General features: G+C 40.2%; 1 protein-coding gene across 1 annotated transcript; it reads left to right on the top strand.

The window, feature by feature from the left end:
* The first annotated feature begins 442 nt into the window (after nucleotides 1-442).
* LOC144994414 (uncharacterized) lies at nucleotides 443-20270 on the top strand. The gene is made up of 10 exons (XM_078952194.1): nucleotides 443-8873; nucleotides 9471-9550; nucleotides 10355-10463; nucleotides 11313-11372; nucleotides 11595-11630; nucleotides 11732-11787; nucleotides 12646-12753; nucleotides 13331-13438; nucleotides 14003-14110; nucleotides 14689-20270. Exons 1-10 carry the CDS (start codon nucleotides 8789-8791, stop codon nucleotides 14839-14841), a joined length of 903 nt encoding a protein of 300 aa, XP_078808320.1. The 5' UTR covers nucleotides 443-8788; the 3' UTR covers nucleotides 14842-20270.
* The last annotated feature ends 142 nt before the right edge of the window (nucleotides 20271-20412 follow it).

The following is a 20412-nucleotide window of genomic DNA, read 5'->3' as shown; positions in this document are numbered from 1 at the left end:
CATTAATAAATAAAAAAGACCCTCTAATTTTATTGTTTCCACCTCTCGGGTTAATGTGTATGGAGTCCCTATTCCCTAACTGTTCATAATTAAATAAATAAATCTGAATGTGTGAAAATACGCAATCAACCAATAAATCTCTCACACACACATATATATATGTATATATCTTCTTCTTCCTCTTTCGGCTTCTCCCATCAGGGGTCGCCACAGCGAACAAGTCGCATGGTAAACTTGGCAATGTTTTACGCCGGATGCCCTTCCTGACGCAACCTTCTCAAACCGGGCTTGGAACCGGCACAGGGGTAGAGAAGGGAACAGGGAGCAGCCCGGAGTCGAACCCTGGTTTCACGGACGGAAGGCGCCGCAAACCAGCACGAGCTAAACCGGCTCCCATATATGTATATATGTATATATATATATATATATATATATATGTATGTGTGTATGTGTGTGTGTGTGTGTGTGTGTGTGTGTGTGTGTGTGTGTGTGTGTGTGTGTGTGTGTGTGTGTGTGTGTGTGTGTGTGTGTGTGTGTGTGTGTGTGTGTGTGTGTGTGTGTGTGTGTTGGTATTCATTGCATCATGGGGACATCGATCTGTTTACACAGTCACGGAATGGGGACCAATTGCGTAGTGGGGACCAAAATCCTGGTCCCCATTAAGATAACTATTCAAAATAGCTTAAAAAGCATTTTTTAAGGTTCCTGTGCAATTTTTAGCTTAGGCACAGAAGTCACATTTTTTCATATGTGTGAGTGTGTGAGTTTTGCTCACTGATGCCTCTAGTGTCTTTCCTATGGTATTGCAGTCAGCGGTTCACACACACACAGTTTTCCTAATATAGTCTAGCACCGCCCACTTCCTCGTCCCCACTTATACGGTTCATTTAGTGTGAATCTTGTAGTTTAATTATTGAAAAATTAGTTGTTTTCTTGATTTTCTTTGTGATATTTTACTGTCCAAATTAACCTACCATTAAGACGGCAGACTGTCAATTTCTTATTGGGTGGGTCAATCTAAAAAATCAGCAAGAGATCAAAGACATTTGTCCTCTATTGCAGTGGTCTCAAACTCACAGCCCGCGGGCTATTTGCGGCCCCCCAGATGATATTTTGCGGCCCCTGCCTTAATATGAAAGATTAATGTTGGTGCGGCCCGCCAGTTTTGTATGAATTACACTTTTTCAGTGTTGTGTGTGGAGCTGACGAACCAACCAATCACAGTGGGGTATGTGACTCTTGGAGGCGTGACATTGACCTGGCTTGAAGCCCCCAAGGTCAATTGAGTTTGAAACCCCTGCTCTACTAGAAGCACTTTTGCAGCCTACCTCATCAGAACTTCTATTTTATCCACAAAATAATGTTCCTCCTACATTTGACATTATGTCATGGATAGGGATGGCTATCGTTAAGGTTTTAATGGTACTACTACTCTTATTTATACTGCTTATCGATCCGGTATTCTAACGATACTCTTATCGATACTTTGAAGATGAAAAATGAATAAATAAATGACAAATTAAGAACATAAAGCTTTTTATTTCCTCACTATGCAACTTTTTTTCACAAAACATTTTTACCTTATACATGATGATGTTACAAAACAAACCTGGACTGCACGTTGATGTGTTAGACCAGGTTACCATGACAATCTTAGAACATGATAGGTATTTTACAAAAAACACAGAGAGCCACAGCATTCAGACCATTTAGCTCTTTCCACCATTGTATTTCTTTGGTGGTGTTCCTGTGTGTGCTTCGTTGTCTTGTGTGTGCACAAGACCACCGATAATTTACCTCCATCTGGGGCTCCTCACAAGATCTCACACCCTGGGGTCAAAATGATCACAAAAATGGTGAGTAGAAATGCCAGAACCACAGGAGGGGGACCTAGTGAAAAACCTGCAGAGAGCTAAAACCAAAGTAACAAAGGCTACCATCAGTATCACACTATGCCGCCAGGGACACAAATCCTGCAGTGCTAGATGTGTCGCCCTGCTAAAGCCAGTATATGTGCAGGCCCATCTAAAGTTTGCTAGAGAGCATTTGGATGATACAGAAGAAGATTGGGAAAATGTCCTGTGGTCAGATGAAACCAAATTAGAACTTTTTGGTAAGAACTGTACTCATTGCATTTGGAGGAGATGTGGCAATGTGAGCTCTTCAGGCACACTAGGATAAAACCACTAATGGCCTAGAACTCCCCTAAAAACAGAGCTGTTTACTCAAAAACCACACAAAAAAAGAGAGTAAACCTCCACTTGCATACAAGTTACAGTTTCAGGCAGCTCTGAAACAAAAAACAAAGCATTAGCCACTTATTGGCATACAAACCCAGTAAAACCAATAATCAACCAATTAAAAACAACATAGCCAGTATGCTTTTTAAAGATAGATTCTCACGGAGATAGGTAGAAATGACAGGAATCCCAGGGGCACCTGCGCAGCCACGTGACCAGCTTCACAGTGGGAGAGGAGACGCCGCTACTCAGCGGCTGACCCAGCAGGACGGTGGTACAGATTTATTTATTTTTTTAACCTTTATTTAACCAGGAAAGTCCCGTTGAGATTAAAAACCTAAGAGAGTCCTGGACAAGCGGCAGCAACTAAAATACAGTTACACAATTACAAAGAGCAAAATAACGGGAAATAACAAACCGATTATGAAAAACAAGTGCATGTTATGGAGTCAGCCTTGAGACTTCCCAGTTTAAATTTAAAAGCATTCAAGGAAATCAACTCAATCAAGTTCCAGTCCTTCTGCAACATGTTCCATGCATAAGGTGCAGAGTGGACAAAAGCCTTTTTGCCCAGTCCGGTGCGAGCAAATGGAACAGAGAGCAACACATGATCATGTGAACCAAGATAATAAGAATTAGCCCTTCTCTGTGACAGTAAGGAACATATGTAGGTCGGCATTAGTCCAAGCAGTGCCTTATAAATAAAAAGTGTACCAATGACTCCTCCTACGTATGGCCAGGGCAGGCCATCCCACTCGAGAATACAACTCACAGTGATGTGTCGTTGTTTTACAGTTAGTAATGAACCTCAGAGAAGAATGATAAACCATGTCAATCATTCGAAGACATTGAACTGAAGCATTCATTTAAAACAGGTCTCCATAATCCTTCACAGAGAGGAAAGTCACAGCTACAAGTTGCTTCTTTACTTTAAACGAAAAACACAGCTTGTTTCGAACATAAAAACCCAATTTTAGTCTCAGTTTCTTGACAAGATTCTCCACATGAGGTTTAAAAGTGAGGGAGTCATCAATCAATACACCAAGGTATTTATACTCATGAACGACCTCTATGTTGTTTCCTTCAAGAGTGGACACAGTGGGAATTGTATCAGGCATCTTCTTACAATTAGAAAACAACATAAGCTTGGTTTTATCAGCAATGAGAACTAATTTTAGTTGAAGTAAAGATTGCTAGACAGCACCAAAGGCTTTCTGCAAGGATTCAATGGCCGATCAAGAATTGTTCCACAGCAATAAATAACTGTGCCATCAGCATAAAAATGTATATTAGCATCAGATACATTTAGCCCCAAATTATTGATATAAATAATGAATAGGAGGGGACCTGATATAGAACCCTGTGTAACTCCCCTGCGGACAGTAACACATTCAGAACATAGACCTTCATATTTAATGCACAGGGTTCTATTACTCAGATAATAAGAGACCCAATCAACTGCTTGCTCTGACAATCCTGACCGAAGAAGTCTTCTCTTTAAAACACCATGATCGACAATATCAAATGCTTTTGACAGAACAATAAAAAGCGATGCACAATATTGTTTCTTGTAAAGAGCAACAATAATTCATTTATCACCTTCATTGCAGTTGTTCCAGTGCTATGTTTTTTTCTAAAGCCCGACTGATATTTTTGCCAAGATTGAATTGGAAAATAAAAAGTCTTTTAATTCCTCACTTACAAGATATTCAAGAATTTTGCACAATAGTGATAGATTAGATATAGGTCTGTAAAGCTAAAATTGCTGGGTCACCTTTGAAATAAAGGGATAACAAAAGCTGATTTCCAAATTGAGGTAATTTCTTTGGTTTTTCATGCAGCTACATTTTGAAAAGCATATCTATTAATACTACGCTCATGCATAGTATCTGCCAACTCTGGAGAGAACCAGGGGTTTTCTCTCCCCTTTAGCCTGTGCCTTCTTAAAGGAGCAGGCTTATTTATAATTTGCATAAAACTTGTCTCAAAAACATTCCAAGCTAATCTTACATCTGGCAACAGACCTATATTATTCCAGTTATTTGATGACAAATCATGGTGATATGTTTGTTGATTAAAAAGTTTGAGATTTCTCTTATAAATAATGAGTGGTTTATATTTGGGGATTTTGGTGTTCCGAACAGCGGCTACCACACAGTGGTCACTCAAATCATTGTAGAAAACACCTAAAGATGAGAATTTATGTGGTACATTTGTTAAGATTAAATCAATTAAGGCGGACTTATCAAGACACTTAAGATTTAGCCGAGTGGTTAAATTGATCAACTGGGCAAGATTAATAGAAAACAGAAGGACTTGAACTCATCAGAAACTTGATTAAGCCAGTCCCAGTTAAAATCTCCCGCCAAAACAAGCTCACTGTAATTTATTTTGGCCAAAAGATGCTTTAGGGATTGTAATGCATCCTTGGAGGCAGATGGAGGCCTATAACACCCAACAACAGTTATGCAAAGGCCCTTTGCTATTTCAACATTCAATGCCAAAAATTCCATTTGTTTACAGATAGATTCTGACAGAACTATTGATACATCAAATCTTGTTTTAAAATAAACAGCAACACCACCTTTTTTAGGCCTGTCAGTTTAGAAAAACACTGTAACTATGTATATTAATAACCTTATTAGCTATAGGTTTAGACAGCCAAGTTTCCGAGATTATTACAATGTCAGCGTCTGTTGATTTAACCCAAATCCTGACCATGTCCATTTTAGATAACAAGCTGCGCACATTTAGATGGACAAATTTGAGCCCTGACATGGCTTTAAAGTCGGATGGTGTCTGTGTACACTGTAGCTCAGGACCAGGGTTAGGTTGCACATTGCCAGACAGAAGTAAAAGCAAAACAATCAAAAACGGTGCCTCATTGCCTTACATTTTGAGTCTGTCTTGTGGGAGGATGATACCAAACAAAGTCTCTTGTTTAAAAAATGCAAAGCTAGAACACTTTGAAGTTTAGGTAAATCTCTGGGCAGAGCAGATGATAAATTCATGTCCTGTGCCAGGTGAATTGGTAGTTGCGCAGGTTGAACAGCAGGATTAGCTTGAGTGTATCCATGACCAATGTCCCACAGGCTAAATGCATTGTTAGTAGTTCTCACCCAGGGATGATAACTCAACCCCAGGTCCCACACAACCAGGAAACAAAATAAAGTTGTAACTTATGCCATTGTCCACAACTTAATGTTGACTTTGAGTGATTGGATATTAGAAGCAGCACAGACCTCAGAGTAGTACAGAAGGCTCCAGCTGGCAACACAGGTCCCAGAGTGACGTAGCAGACTCAAGTCAGTTAGCACAGGCCCCAGAGGGATGTAGCAGGCTCAAGCTGTTTAGCACAGGACCCAGAGCGAGGTAGCAGGCTCAAGCCAGTTAGTATAGACCCCAGAATGATGTAACAGGCTCAAGCCAGATTAGTTCAGGTCCCAGAGTGAATGCAGCAGGCTCAAGCCGGTTAACACAGGTCCCAGAGTGATGTAGCAAGTTCGAGCCGGGTGGCACAGGCCCCAGAGTTAGGTAGCAGGCTCAAGCCGGTTTGCACCAGACCCACAGTGAAATAGCAGGCTCAGGCTGGGTGGTACAGGCCCCAGAGCAAGTGAGGCAATTCAAAATCACAGGGCAGCTCACAAAACAGGGTAGTAGTATAGATCCACAGTCCACAAATATAACAGATGATAAAACAGAATTGCCACGTTTTCAAAAATAAAAATGCTCTAAAATCGATTAAAACTGGGAAAAACTGGAGAAAAACAGACAGACATAAAACAGGCATAGGACTTGCTGCTGCCATCTTGGATTGATGGGACAAACACGTGAAGCATCTGCAGTTAATCCCGACAAAGGCCACAAGACCCATAATAAGCAGTAGCTGGTTCTGCACCAAAGACCAAATCAGTGCTGTGATATCATCTGAAGGAAGCTATGGGAAGCGATGCGGTCCATTCCTATTCACCTTTTTTTCTAGTCACATGGAGATCCGCTGTGCAACAACAAATTGTGATTACCACTGCACTGCACCGACAGAGAAGCAGAAACCCGAAGGAGAGAGGCAGTCTCAGCCAAAGTTGATGGCGAGCCCGCTCAGTCACATTTTATAGGTGGCCAGATGCTCATTAGCAGCACCAAGATGGGAGTAACTACACCTGTGCTGAAACTCAATTAGCTCATCCTGCTACACTGAGTTGCATCCAAAGAACACCCTCAAGTGGCCTGAATCCTGTTTATCCACAATCGTTTGTTAACATAAATGGACAGTCCTCTCATTGCATTTGAGTTACCTATGGAGTCCCACTGGGCTCAATTCTTGGACCGATCCTGTTTATGCTTTACATGGTGCCCTTGGAAAACATAATCAGGAAGAACAATATTAATTTTCACTGTTGTGTGGCTGATAAGCTGTTTTGTTAATCCATTAAACCTGATCAGAATGGCCATATAGAGAAACGAAATGCCTGCATCAGTGAAATCAAGACCTGGATGACAATTAATTACCTCCTCCTAAACCTAGAAAAAAACTTAGGTCATAGTACAAGGTCCTAAAAACTTCAGATATGCTCTATCTGATCAGATAGTCTCCCTGGATGGCATAAATATAGCCAACAATTCCAAAGTTAGAAACCTAACTTTGACCAGGATTTATCGTTTAAGGCTTAAATATCACAGGCTAGTAAAACTGCATTCTTTTCACCTGTGCAATATCAATAAGATCAGACATATAGTATCCAAATGTAATGCTGGAAAGCTCATCCATGCATTTGTTTTGTCTAGGCTGGATTACTGTAACTCTTTGCTATCAGCGTGTCCTAAAAGTTTCTTAAAAAGTCTTTAGCTTGTTCAAAATGCAGCAGCAAGATTGTTAGCAGGAACTAGCAGAAGAGTGAAGCTAACATATTACTCCTAAAGGAGTAATATGTTAGCTTCACTTCCCTGGCTCCCAGCCGTACCCCAACTTCATCTGGATGAAACCTCCATATGGACTATTTAAACAGGTAGTTGTAGAGTAAGATAAGCTAATTCTTCACTAAGAGTTCTGGTAAATCGCCTGTCTGTCCAGGCAAAGGACGGAAGCCATTTTGTAACCCTTGTGTTATCCTAGGCACTTTAACATTGGGAATGGGTCATCTAGACCCACTAGACAGTGCGCTAAACCTTTTTTCTTCAATGATTTGTGATCTTCACTGGTGTCCATGGATTACGTGAAATCTTTCCACCTTTATCTACTTTTGTCATGGTAGGAAGAACACGTCAGTGTAAGGGTGTTGTCATCTAAGATAGCACAAGGGTTAAGGGTTTTTTCCTTACTGAGAAGGTGGGGATATGTCTATATAAGTCCTAGTCTGTTTAGTTTAGCCATTACCTATTGAATTCTATGACTTTATGCTCTTTATGATTTCATGTTTATTATACAAATACCAGTGTGAAGCCTATTGAGTTTAATACTGTTGTAATATTGGGCTATAAAAATAAAGTTGAATTGAATTGAAAATCTTTGAAAGGGGATTGAAAGTCTCAGCCCCGAAACATCACAACTTCAAGAGATCTGCATGGAGGCCAAAACACCAGCAACAGTTTGTGAAACTCTTGTGAAGACTTAAAGAAAACAATGTCGTGCTCCACAATCATCCCAGAGCCTTTACCTTGTTTCCCTCTGATTCTACTGTGCCATTCCCAAGTTCAATCAAGCTCGTCATCTGTATCTTTTTCCTGCTGTACATTTTGCCTCCACGTGGATCTATCAGCGCCAGATCACTTTTGTTATTTCTCTTCATTCCAGCAGTACTTCCATGATAATCAATAGCAGGAGTTTAATGTCCATTCAGTATTTGCCATGAAGGCTGTAGAAAAAGAAGAGATGAAGCTTCATTAATCCCGAAATTACAAAGCGACCAGCTGCTTCCATTCAACACATGCAATAAAAGAAAAAAGAAAAATAAATCCATACCAAACCATTAAAATCTATTGGTTAAAAATATTAATAGATTTAAAATATATAATAAATCCATAACATATTCAGATATTAAAATCTACTACAGTAAAACCATTAAAACTGATCTAGTTCACACTGATCTGTAAATATTAGACCTCTGCTGAATACACTCTTCTTCCCAGTGAAGGTTTGGTGCTGCAGTTGTGAGGGATTGGTCACAATGGCTCTGAACTTGAAAGAAATCCTCTGCTCAGCCACGTCCTCCACTGGGGCAGTTTCAGTCCTACCATGGAGCTGGCCTTATATATTAATTTATTCATCCGGGAGATGTTCTTCTTACTGGTGCTGCACCAGCACACCGCAGCCTGGACTGGCTCTTCTTGTATAGGTGGTCCAGTCTAGCTTGTTATCCAACAAGACCCACAGGTACTGTACCATCTCCATGCTGTCTCCCTCAATATATCTGGTTTGAGGTGTTTGAGGCTTTTTTTGAAGTCCAGGATCATTTTTTGGTCTTCTGGATATTCAGCTGCAGCTGATTCTTCCTCCTCCAGGCCTCAAAGTCCTCCACAAGCCGCCTGTCCACCCCCACCTCCACCCCTTGATGCAGGCCACTGTATCGCCTGAAAACTTCTGCAAGGGAAAAGTAGCCCTTAGAGGACTGATAGTTAAGAATTCATTGAACAAAGGTAAGAGTTTTTGATTCAGAAATCAAGATGAAAGCAGAGTATAATGGACCCATAAGAAAAGGAGAAAGACACTGCAATACAATAATACCACAAAGACGTTTCCCACATAAGTAAAAAAGAAGAATAAATAAAAAAAGAATAAATGAAGGTGATTTTCATATTGGATGAAACATTATTTAACAAAACCATACAGGTTAAACAATGTTTCCCAAATCACATCTATGTTTTTTTTTTTTTTTTAAAAGTGTTAATGTTACATGTTTCTTTTGAACACTATGGGCAAATGATGAAGAGACACGTCTTGTCTTCTGACTGTAAAGCTTTATTCACTTATTTGCCAACTGAATAAGGAGGGCAAAATCACCATAGACATACAGAATAGTCAGCTGCAAAGCCTATTGGGTGTGAAGCCCAAAGGTAAGGAGGGTAACACCACAACTACAATATTAAATATCAATTTTTCAGAGCTCTTAAAATACAGAGATATTTCATTTATTGTAAAAATATGAGTAAATTAATTAAGTTTCAACGATTGTAGAGTCATTCAAGCAACGTATATGTTTTGCTCGCGCTTTAAAACAGTCACGTGACCCACAGAGCTCGCGCAGGTGCATCGTGATGGGAGGCAAGATGGTTTCACGGGAGTAATCTTCCTCAAAAAGTTGGAGCAAGACACGGTAAAAAGCGCTTTAATTGCTATTTTTTAATCATGTGCTTTGCTGGTACGCATTATTTGAAGTTGTTTTTGACGAACTGGTCAGGTTTCCCTGTTTTTCAGTGTTTCTGCCGTGTTTTTCATGTCAGAAAAACTTTGCAGATATTAGCTTAAACTTAATAGGTGGCCGCGCGACTCGTTCGAAAACGGGACATACGCTGCACATTTCCTTTTAATTCTCTCTGTTCGTTTCTGCTTAAATATTTGTGAGGAAACGGGTTTACTGTGGGTGCCTTTTTCCCCTGCACGTGCGACGAGCCGACATTGGAGCATTAATTACGTCAGAGCAGGCGAACACCTGTGTCGCGTTGACGCTCAGTAGGGATGAAATACACAGACGACGCTGCGGATATGATTTGTGGGGACAAACTGTCCAAAAATGAGCAGCTGAAAAGATGATCTGCTGAAGGCCTGCAGTGATGAGCCGCTCCGCGTGAGTGACGGAACCCGGCCGCAGACAGTAGTTCAGAGGATTGATTTAAAACGCGCATGAAACGTAAGTCAGCAGAACTCCGTTTTAATCAGAGAGATCGAGCTGTAGACTTAACTTGTTACAACAGAGGATAAAGTTCAGCAAGTCAGCTTGTAGTTCCCTGTATCCCTCTTACTCTTTAAAAAGTGGATTTGGTAAATATAAATTGTTATTTATACAAGTTTGTGTTGAACTAGGTATGTGTGAAGTGATGTGATTTGTGTAACAATCTTTTGCTGTGCAATACCTAGGATGCATGAAAAGACAAATTAATCACTATTGTCTCTCATGCAGTTTAGAATGGCACCACGCATTAGCCCGCAGAAGGATGCAATGCATCATGTTATCACAAAGACTGACAAAACAGGAAAACTAGAGGTGAAGTTCATCAATGCAGTTAAAGGTGAGGATGTGTTCTTTGAACTTGTGTTATGTTACCCTGGCTCACACTGCATCCAGTGACCACTGCTCCGCTGCAGTCATCGGAGCTATGGCAGATGACTCGCATTGGCTAAAGATGGCTGCAGTCCTGCTACAGCCCAGGCTATATCCTTTTTGTCATCCTTATAAAAAGCATGAACAGTATCATAAAGGATGGGGTAGTTCTGGACCTCTGTGATCAGCCTCTCATTGTCCATGCTGTTAAATTACCAAAATGACGCGGTACCACACCCTTTGTGACCTTGTGTCAGCATAAATTTACACATAGTGTGTACAAGTAAATAGTTTTTATTTTGAAAAATGTACTGGATGCACTGTACACTCGCTCGCATGAGTTACGGTTTAGGTAGTTTTATTTGAGCTCTGGGTCGCTCTGGCGTTCGGCCAAAATTTTAAGCCAACAGCACGGATTTGAATTGCAGGAGAGGCCAGACCGGACTGGATGCTGTGGGAGTGCCTCTCGCACTTTTTAAGTTCCGAAAAGACTCCGGCGACTGCACCTCCGCTTTATTACATGCAGTGTGAGCCCATGGTTACTTTTTAAACAGAGCTGCTCAATCCTGGTCATGGAGATCCATCACCCTGCCTGTTTTTTAGCCCCTTACTTTTTGATGCTCATCCTGATTGAGGGAGCACACCTGTTCTAGGCAATGAGCAGCATGAAATACAGCTAGAATAAACAGGCAGGGGGGTTGATCTTCAGGATTAGGAAGCCTTGATGACTTACAAGATGTGTCAGTCACATAATGATCATCTCATTAAAGGCCTTTTCATCAACTGATTTTTATTTTTATTTGTTTTGGTTTTACAGGGCGTGGTGTATTTGCTACACATTCATTCAACAAAGGAGATTTTATTGTGGAATACAGAGGTGACATGATAAATGAAAAAGAATGTGAAAGAAGAAAAAGAGTTTACCATCATTCCTGTGCAACTTTCATGTTTGCCTTTAGATGGAAGGAGAAAATATGGTGGTATGTTTAGAGTTTGCATAATATTTATGGATCAGTATTAATGGAGATGACAAATGTTAGCTAAAATTATATCCATTTTTTATGTTTGGTGTGAAAAAATGTATTCTTTTTTTTAACAGCATTGATGCCTCTAGAGAAGATGGCTCTCTTGGACGGTTTGTTAACGATGAGCACAGATGCCCAAATAGTAAAATGAAAAAAATTGATGTGAATGGAGTGCCACACCTTTGTCTATTTGCCTTACACAACATTCAAGAAGGAGAAGAAATTACATACGACTATGGAGGCAATGACTGCCCATGGAGAACAAAGGTATTCTGCATTACTTACTAGAGGTGGCTCCAACTACAGCATTTGTAAATTTATATTATTTGTAAAAAAAAAAAAAAATAGGGGTTATAGCTTAAAAAAACATATATGAAACAGTTACTAGATATAGTAATTAGATTAAACCTAGCTCTAGAACGGTTTCACTGTTAATTTTACTCATGCACCCTCTCTACTTGTACTCTAAACTTGAAAACGTGTTCTAAGCTACTCTTTCGTGAACCATACTAAACATTTTTCTAGAATGAAACTTTAAAGTGGAAACAAGGCAAGATTTCCTTAGTACATTTACATGACTTAATTTATGTATTCAAAGTAATTAAAAGCCTTACACACAATTTGAGTGGATACTGTGAAGGGCGTGTGTGAAAAGAGTTAGGACTTTATTCGGGACTGTTTCAGACAAATGTTTTAAGTTATTTATCTGTCAAGTTTATCCATTTCCTACGGTGAAAATAATTAGTAATTACATTTTATTTAAAAATCATATAGTTCTTTGTTTGCGTTTGACTTTAACAAAGTCCCCAAAAGACAGGTTTCTGTTACACAGTTTGAGAAAATAATATGGGGGATGGTGTTGAAAATAGCGGGTCCCCATTATACACAAGTATTTGTTTAAAACACAATACTTTGGTTAAAATTTTTACCAATTTTCTCAATATCTAATTATTAAAATCATTCATATTTCTATTTATTGAGTCATATATTTATTTATTCATTGTTTTGTTTTTTTAAATATTCAGCTTTATCAATCATTATACCTTTAGATTATAGATTATTTAGTTAGTTTTTAGTCCTCAATTCTGTTTAAAAATCTTTTGTAAATATATTTTCATCTTATAGTCACCAACAGATGGTCTTCACATGGATGCAGTGGAACAAGGCAACCCTGTAACACTGCCAGAGATCCAGACAGATGATGCCAGTGGACTATGCAGCTCTTTCCTTCAGGTACAGCTCTGTTTGTGTTTAGATTGTAATTTGAGAGTTCCTTAGACCTTTTTTGCTCACATTTGTGAAATATCTGACCAGTTAAGAGGGTCTAACCAGCTGATGTGTTCTGTTATATTTGAGTAAAAGTGGCTATCTACAGATTTGGATTATGCAATTTATAAATGGTCGTTGATGGAACATTTGTTGTGATTTTGAACATTTAGACCTGTAGGTTTTTGATTTTAGTTTGAATTTAGTTTTGACTCTGACGACGTCCCCAAAAGACAGGTTTCTGTTACACAGTTTGAGGAAATAATATGGGGGATGGTGTTGAAAATTGCTGGTCCCCATTATACACAAGTATTTGTTTAAAACACAATACTTTGGTTAAAAAATTTACCAATTTTCTCAATATCTAATTATTAAAATCATTCATATTTCTATTTATTGAGTCATATATTTATTTATTCATTGTTTTGTTTTTTTAAATATTCAGCTTTATCAATCATTATACCTTAGATTATAGACTATTTAGTTAGTTTTTAGTCCTCAATTCTGTTTAAAAATCTTTTGTAAATATATTTTCATCTTATAGTCACCAACAGATGGTCTTCACATGGATGCAGTGGAACAAGGCAACCCTGTAACACTACCAGAGATCCAGACAGATGATGCCAGTGGACTATGCAGCTCTTTCCTTCAGGTACAGCTCTGTTTGTGTTTAGATTGTAATTTGAGAGTTCCTTAGACCTTTTTTGCTCGCATTTGTGAAATATCTGACCAGTTAAGAGGGTCTAACCAGCTGATGTGTTCTGTTATATTTGAGTAAAAGTGGCTATCTACAGATTTGGATTATGCAATTTATAAATGGTCGTTGATGGAACATTTGTTGTGATTTTGAACATTTAGACTTGTAGGTTTTTGAATTTAGTTTTGACTCTGACGACGTCCCCAAAAGACAGGTTTCTGTTACACAGTTTGAGGAAATAATATGGGGGATGGTGTCGAAAATTGCTGGTCCCCATTATACACAAGTATTTGTTTAAAACACAATACTTTGGTTAAAAATTTTACCAATTTTCTCAATATCTAATTATTAAAATCATTCATATTTCTATTTATTGAGTCATATTTATTTATTCATTGTTTGGTTTTTTTAAATATTCAGCTTTATCAATCATTATACCTTAGATTATAGATTATTTAGTTAGTTTTTAGTCCTCAATTCTGTTTAAAAATCTTTTGTAAATATATTTTCATCTTATAGTCACCAACAGATGGTCTTCACATGGATGCAGTGGAACAAGGCAACCCTGTAACACTGCCAGAGATCCAGACAGATGATGCCAGTGGACTATGCAGCTCTTTCCTTCAGGTACAGCTCTGTTTGTGTTTAGATTGTAATTTGAGAGTTCCTTAGACCTTTTTTGCTCGCATTTGTGAATTATCTGACCAGTTAAGAGGGTCTAACCAGCTGATGTGTTCTGTTATATTTGAGTAAAAGTGGCTATCTACAGATTTGGATTATGCAATTTATAAATGGTCGTTGATGGAACATTTGTTGTGATTTTGAACATTTAGACTTGTAGGTTTTTGATTTTAGTTTGAATTTAGTTTTGACTCTGACGACGTCCCCAAAAGACAGGTTTCTGTTACACAGTTTGAGAAAATAATATGGGGGATGGTGTTGAAAATAGCGGGTCCCCATTATACACAAGTATTTGTTTAAAACACAATACTTTGGTTAAAATTTTTACCAATTTTCTCAATATCTAATTATTAAAATCATTCATATTTCTATTTATTGAGTCATATATTTATTTATTCATTGTTTTGTTTTTTTAAATATTCAGCTTTATCAATCATTATACCTTTAGATTATAGATTATTTAGTTAGTTTTTAGTCCTCAATTCTGTTTAAAAATCTTTTGTAAATATATTTTCATCTTATAGTCACCAACAGATGGTCTTCACATGGATGCAGTGGAACAAGGCAACCCTGTAACACTGCCAGAGATCCAGACAGATGATGCCAGTGGACTATGCAGCTCTTTCCTTCAGGTACAGCTCTGTTTGTGTTTAGATTGTAATTTGAGAGTTCCTTAGACCTTTTTTGCTCGCATTTGTGAAATATCTGACCAGTTAAGAGGGTCTAACCAGCTGATGTGTTCTGTTATATTTGAGTAAAAGTGGCTGACATGGATAATGCACGGTAGGCAGGGGGGGGAGCCTTCTGCCCTGCATTAAAGATAATGTTCTGTGGCTGACCATCCAAAAAAGGAATACTTATGTAAACTCTTATATAAGGTTCTATGTTGCTAATAACCAAAAAAAGGACAATGTCTTGATATGTTTATGATGTTTCTATGACTGACCCCCAAAAGGAATGTTTAATATAAAGTTTTATCCTGTTAAGGGAGGACTCTGTAGAGCATATCCTGACAATGTTTAGAATTTTATCCTGTTACTGACCCGTAAAAGGAGTGCTCTGTAGAAGATAGTCTGACATGTTTATGATGGTATAGGATGAGTCTACGTGCAGGGTGAGCCTGCGGGAAGGGACCGGCCCTCCTTTTCCTCACGCTCATCAAAGAATATAAAAGATAAGGAAGCCCAACTTTATTCAGAGTCTGCTGTGGGTTACGTACGAACGCCCAGCCGGAGTTTTGTTTCAAGCCACTCTATCGGGACTGTTGGCTCTCCAGTCCGTGTGTCACGGTAGGGGCAGATGAAATGTTTTCTGTTGAAACTGCATGGCTTAAACTCCTGTGTTATGTTGTGTGACTGTTTTGAAGCGGGGAATAAAAAGACACATTTTATTCTAGCTTGCAGTCTTTGAGTCATTTGTTTCTGCTCAGTGCCTACCTCCCTCGAACCTGCAAAAAATTATTTCATAAAACATTTTGGCGTCACGAACAGGATCAACAAATTGGTGGGAGGATACACTGAATAGAAACAATGTTTAAGAGGAAAACCCAGAAAAAATCTGAGGAAAAAGAGGAAGATATTTGTCCAGGATGGACCGGTCCGTGGAAAGAGGTCGCTATGTGCCTGCGGGACGGGGGAGGGCGATCAGAGGACTGGTCCAGTGAGTGTGATGACGGGTCTCCAGCCGCCGTGCTGGCTGCATTACGTCGCATTACTGTTCAGCCGAAAGCTCCGTTGGGAGGGGCTCAGAGGCGCATGTGGATGTGTGCCTGTGCATGGAAAGATCAGTATCAGAGGAGAATGCAGCAGGAGACGCAGATGCTGCAGCAAGCAAATGATCTCTCTGCGCAGACAGCAGAGAATTCATTGCTGAAACAAAAAATCATGAAGTTAGAAATAGAGGCTCAAACTCATGCCAGGCTGGCTGAGCGAGCCATCGCTCATGTGTCAAAAGTAAACAGGAGGAAAAATAATAAACCTCCACGCAAGCTCGAGGGGCCTCAAATCAGAGCCTTTATGGCTAAATTCGGAAACGGGGATGATTGGGACCCTGAAAGCTGGGATGGCAACATCTGGGACGACTCTCATGAAGGAGTAGGATTTTTTGAGTGGGGTGACGGAGGGCCCTTGCTTAGGGCTAATCCAGTAATAAGGAGACGCCGTGTAGAGCAACAGGTGCCTCCTTTAATGAGACCATTAACGGACGTTAATGGACATCCTGTTATGGATGAGCACGGACATCATATGTATGAAGCAGTGCCACAGGATCAACCACAGCCTGTTTTAACCAGAACTTTGGAGGATTACATCTCTGAGGAGGTGGCTCATCTGGTTAATAGGTTGAGGAGAAAAGGGGATGAACCTCTTGACCTGTGGATAGTCAGACTGTCAGAGGAGGACGGTGGCCCCTCCCGTCGAGATATCTGGTCAGCTTTAGTGAAGGGGGGAGTTCCTCTCTCAGAGATTGATGGGAAACCAACTGCGGAGCTGCGAGAAATGTGCAGAAAAAGGGGGCTAAAAGTCTCCTGTGCAGAATGGGCTGACTTTAAGGGATTTTTACAGTCTCTTACACACTCTCAAACACTGAGTGATGATAGAAGCTCAGTACAGAGTGATGTCAGAACTAACGAACGAAAGCAACAAGAGTCAACCTCTGAATCTTCAAGCAGTGAGGATGAAGACGAATCTTATCAAATAGCAAAAGCATCTAGAGAAAGAAACAGAAAAAGAAAGAGAAAAAAGGGTAAAAATAAAGACAAAAAGAAAAGCCGTCTTTACCCAAATCTGTTGGATCTCCCTAATTTTGATTAGGGATTAGGCCAAGCCCCAGTAATTTGATCTGTAAAAATGGTCTGCTGATGACATTAGACCCCATGTCATGGTAGACATTTATTGGAAGAAATCAATTCAATCAGTGGTGGCTCTGATTGACACTGGGGCAGCAGCCACCTTGCTACATGGAAACCCTCATAAATTTAAAGGTTCAACTGTAACATTGACTGGGTTAGGGGGGTGCGTAGTGATGGGTAAAACAGTAACGCTGCCCTTAAAAAAAATTGAAAATATGTCAATAAAGCAATACTCCGTTATAATAACACCCATTAAAGAATGGATAATTGGAATGGATGTTTTACCAGGAATGACTAACTGTGATGTATCCTGGGGAAGATAAGTGGGATAATGTTCCTGCCAATAAATGTTATTTGAGAGAAGATTAATGTGTGTGTTAAGTATCCATATTTTACAGGATGTTCCCGTGGAGACTGCTGATTGGACGATCATCATCTAAGAACCATGGCACTGTTCCCCCGCCAGTCCTTCCGCCACGGAGGTTGCAGTGCCGGCTTATGGGGCATGGGGGTCCATGCACTCTTTGCTATCCTGGTCCTCGTCAGCCTCTGCTGCGGCGGCGGTGGAACGCCAGCTACACGACTTAAAGTGATTGAGCAACCCTTCCAGATTGCATGGAGAAACGAGTCAACGGCCCGGAAGCAAGATGATTTCAGCTGTCCGGCCTATCGACGCTGTTATGGGGTTGTGAACCTAACCAGCAACTGCGAGATGTATTGGTGGAGAGAGAATTACAACGCTGCGATGGTGCGCAAGAATTGCACTCTATTTGTTGCAGCTAGAGTCACCACGTGCCAGTTTAGCCGATCAAGCGATTTGAGATCTTGTGAAACCAGCGAAAGAAATGGTACTCATTGGAATATAACAATGACTGAGACGATATGGGGTGGCAACGGAACTGTTATCATCAATAGGACCTCACTCCTGTGGATGGTAATGGTCTTGCCCAGTGACCTGGATGTAATACGAACCAACATTGTTCCTGTAATAGGTACCTGCCAGAAACTGGCCCAACAACGGACTCATGTGGATGTTACTTGGACTGTGCTCCTGCCACCCATACCTGCCTGCCATGGAGTTCGTCGAAAGCGGGCATGGTATGACACCCTGCTGGGTGGAGCTGGAACTATCCTTGGTCTGTCTAACACTGCGAATACAGAGGCAACTCGCTCTATGCTGTCAAGCGCGGGTCAAGATGCTTCACAGGCCTTCCATTCTGTGGGTGCATGGATGCCAACCACTGTCTTGACCCAACAGCAGGCGGCGAAAGTTTTCTTCGCTCAGTTTGGATGGACTGTGACTGCGGTTAACGAGGCAGCCACGGTGTTGAAAAATGTGACAAAAGCATTGGATATGACGATCTGTAACGTGCAAGGATTACATGCACGTCTACAACAGGACAGATTCAAGAGGATTGTAACAACTAACAATCCTCACGAGTGGAGGAATTTGTGGAATATCTCTGACGGACTATGGTTGCACATACATCCTGAGAAGACCATATGTAATGCTACCGCTTGCACTGTCAGATGGGTGCAAATGAATGTTACTGAACATACGCCAGTATGTAAGTATCATGTTTTGCCTGTCGTAACCCTCACAGGTTATTGGTATGTGATCCTGAAAGGCGACTGGTTTAGTCCACAGACTAATCTTACCTATGACCTTAGTACATGTGATCAGACGGATCAAGGGATGGCCTGTTTAGTGACAAGTAGATATCGAGAACCATGTTTAACCGAAGACACGGCACTATGCGAATGGTATGTAGAAAAACCTTCTGACTTGCTATGGCAGATAGCTCCCCACACTATCTGTATAGCCACGATTAACCCCCATCCGATGTTGCTGTGGACACCTTTTTCTGGATGTTTGAAGAACGTGAATATCTGGAAATGGAAAAATGTGACCTATCAATTGACCAATTTTACTTCAGAATCTCACCTTACCATGTTGCAGTGGAATGTTCTTCACATGCCATGGAAGGTATCCCTGGAGCGATTCATATGCGCACTGAACCGTTCCACGGAGGTCCAAAAGATAATCAATTCTTATAGGTCCAACGTTTCCAGACTCATGATATCCACGGTCATAACAAAGAATAAGGTGGTACATGCCGCTAGAATGGTGGAACAACACTCTGCGCACCACTGGTGGGATATCTTTTCTGGGATGTCTGTAACAGCTCGGACAACCGTTGTGCCTCCCTTGATCATATTAATAGTTATTATCGCTGTTTTGATGCTTTGCAATATCCTAACCTGTGTGTACATTCGTCAAGTGCGACGCAAGGTTTCTAAATTGATCTATAATTTGGCTTTCAAATGAAAATTATTCTATCTACCAGAGATGATTCATTTGGAACAGAAAAATATTCTGTCCGCCTTGATCCTTCATGTCAACAGGAAATTTTTGTGGATGATTACTGGATTTCATGTAATTATCGCCGTACCATCAGGCATTTTCCGTCTCGGGTAGATTTGCTTGATTTTGCTGTGCATCATATCCAGAATGAATGCTTATATTATTTAGGAGCACGAGAATATCGTTTTATTACTTGGGATTCACATGCCGGGGATGGGAATCATTTCCTTAATTAATGGTCAGCCCCAGACCAAGGGGTGGAATGACATGGATAATGCACGGTAGGCAGGGGGGGGAGCCTTCTGCCCTGCATTAAAGATAATGTTCTGTGGCTGACCATCCAAAAAAGGAATACTTATGTAAACTCTTATATAAGGTTCTATGTTGCTAATAACCAAAAAAAGGACAATGTCTTGATATGTTTATGATGTTTCTATGACTGACCCCCAAAAGGAATGTTTAATATAAAGTTTTATCCTGTTAAGGGAGGACTCTGTAGAGCATATCCTGACAATGTTTAGAATTTTATCCTGTTACTGACCCGTAAAAGGAGTGCTCTGTAGAAGATAGTCTGACATGTTTATGATGGTATAGGATGAGTCTACGTGCAGGGTGAGCCTGCGGGAAGGGACCGGCCCTCCTTTTCCTCACGCTCATCAAAGAATATAAAAGATAAGGAAGCCCAACTTTATTCAGAGTCTGCTGTGGGTTACGTACGAACGCCCAGCCGGAGTTTTGTTTCAAGCCACTCTATCGGGACTGTTGGCTCTCCAGTCCGTGTGTCACGGTAGGGGCAGATGAAATGTTTTCTGTTGAAACTGCATGGCTTAAACTCCTGTGTTATGTTGTGTGACTGTTTTGAAGCGGGGAATAAAAAGACACATTTTATTCTAGCTTGCAGTCTTTGAGTCATTTGTTTCTGCTCAGTGCCTACCTCCCTCGAACCTGCAAAAAATTATTTCATAAAACAGTGGCTATCTACAGATTTGGATTATGCAATTTATAAATGGTCGTTGATGGAACATTTGTTGTGAA

This window comes from Oryzias latipes, chromosome 1 (genome assembly GCF_053564925.1).
Source record: "Oryzias latipes strain Hd-rR chromosome 1, Olatipes_Hd-rR_3.1".
Lineage (NCBI taxonomy): Eukaryota > Metazoa > Chordata > Actinopteri > Beloniformes > Adrianichthyidae > Oryzias > Oryzias latipes.
Note: the sequence above shows the minus strand (reverse complement) of the source record. Positions and strands in the feature narration are given on the sequence as shown.

Excerpts from the sequence above, each read along its gene's own strand:
- LOC144994414 (XM_078952194.1), top strand. The coding sequence starts at position 8,789 with ATGCAGGCCACTGTATCGCCTGAAAACTTCTGCAAGGGAAAAGTAGCC. Across the intron at positions 8,874-9,470 it reads TAAGAATTCATTGAACAAAG|AGCTCGCGCAGGTGCATCGT; the intron begins GTAAGAGTTTTT and ends CGTGACCCACAG. Across the intron at positions 10,464-11,312 it reads GTTCATCAATGCAGTTAAAG|GGCGTGGTGTATTTGCTACA; the intron begins GTGAGGATGTGT and ends TTGGTTTTACAG.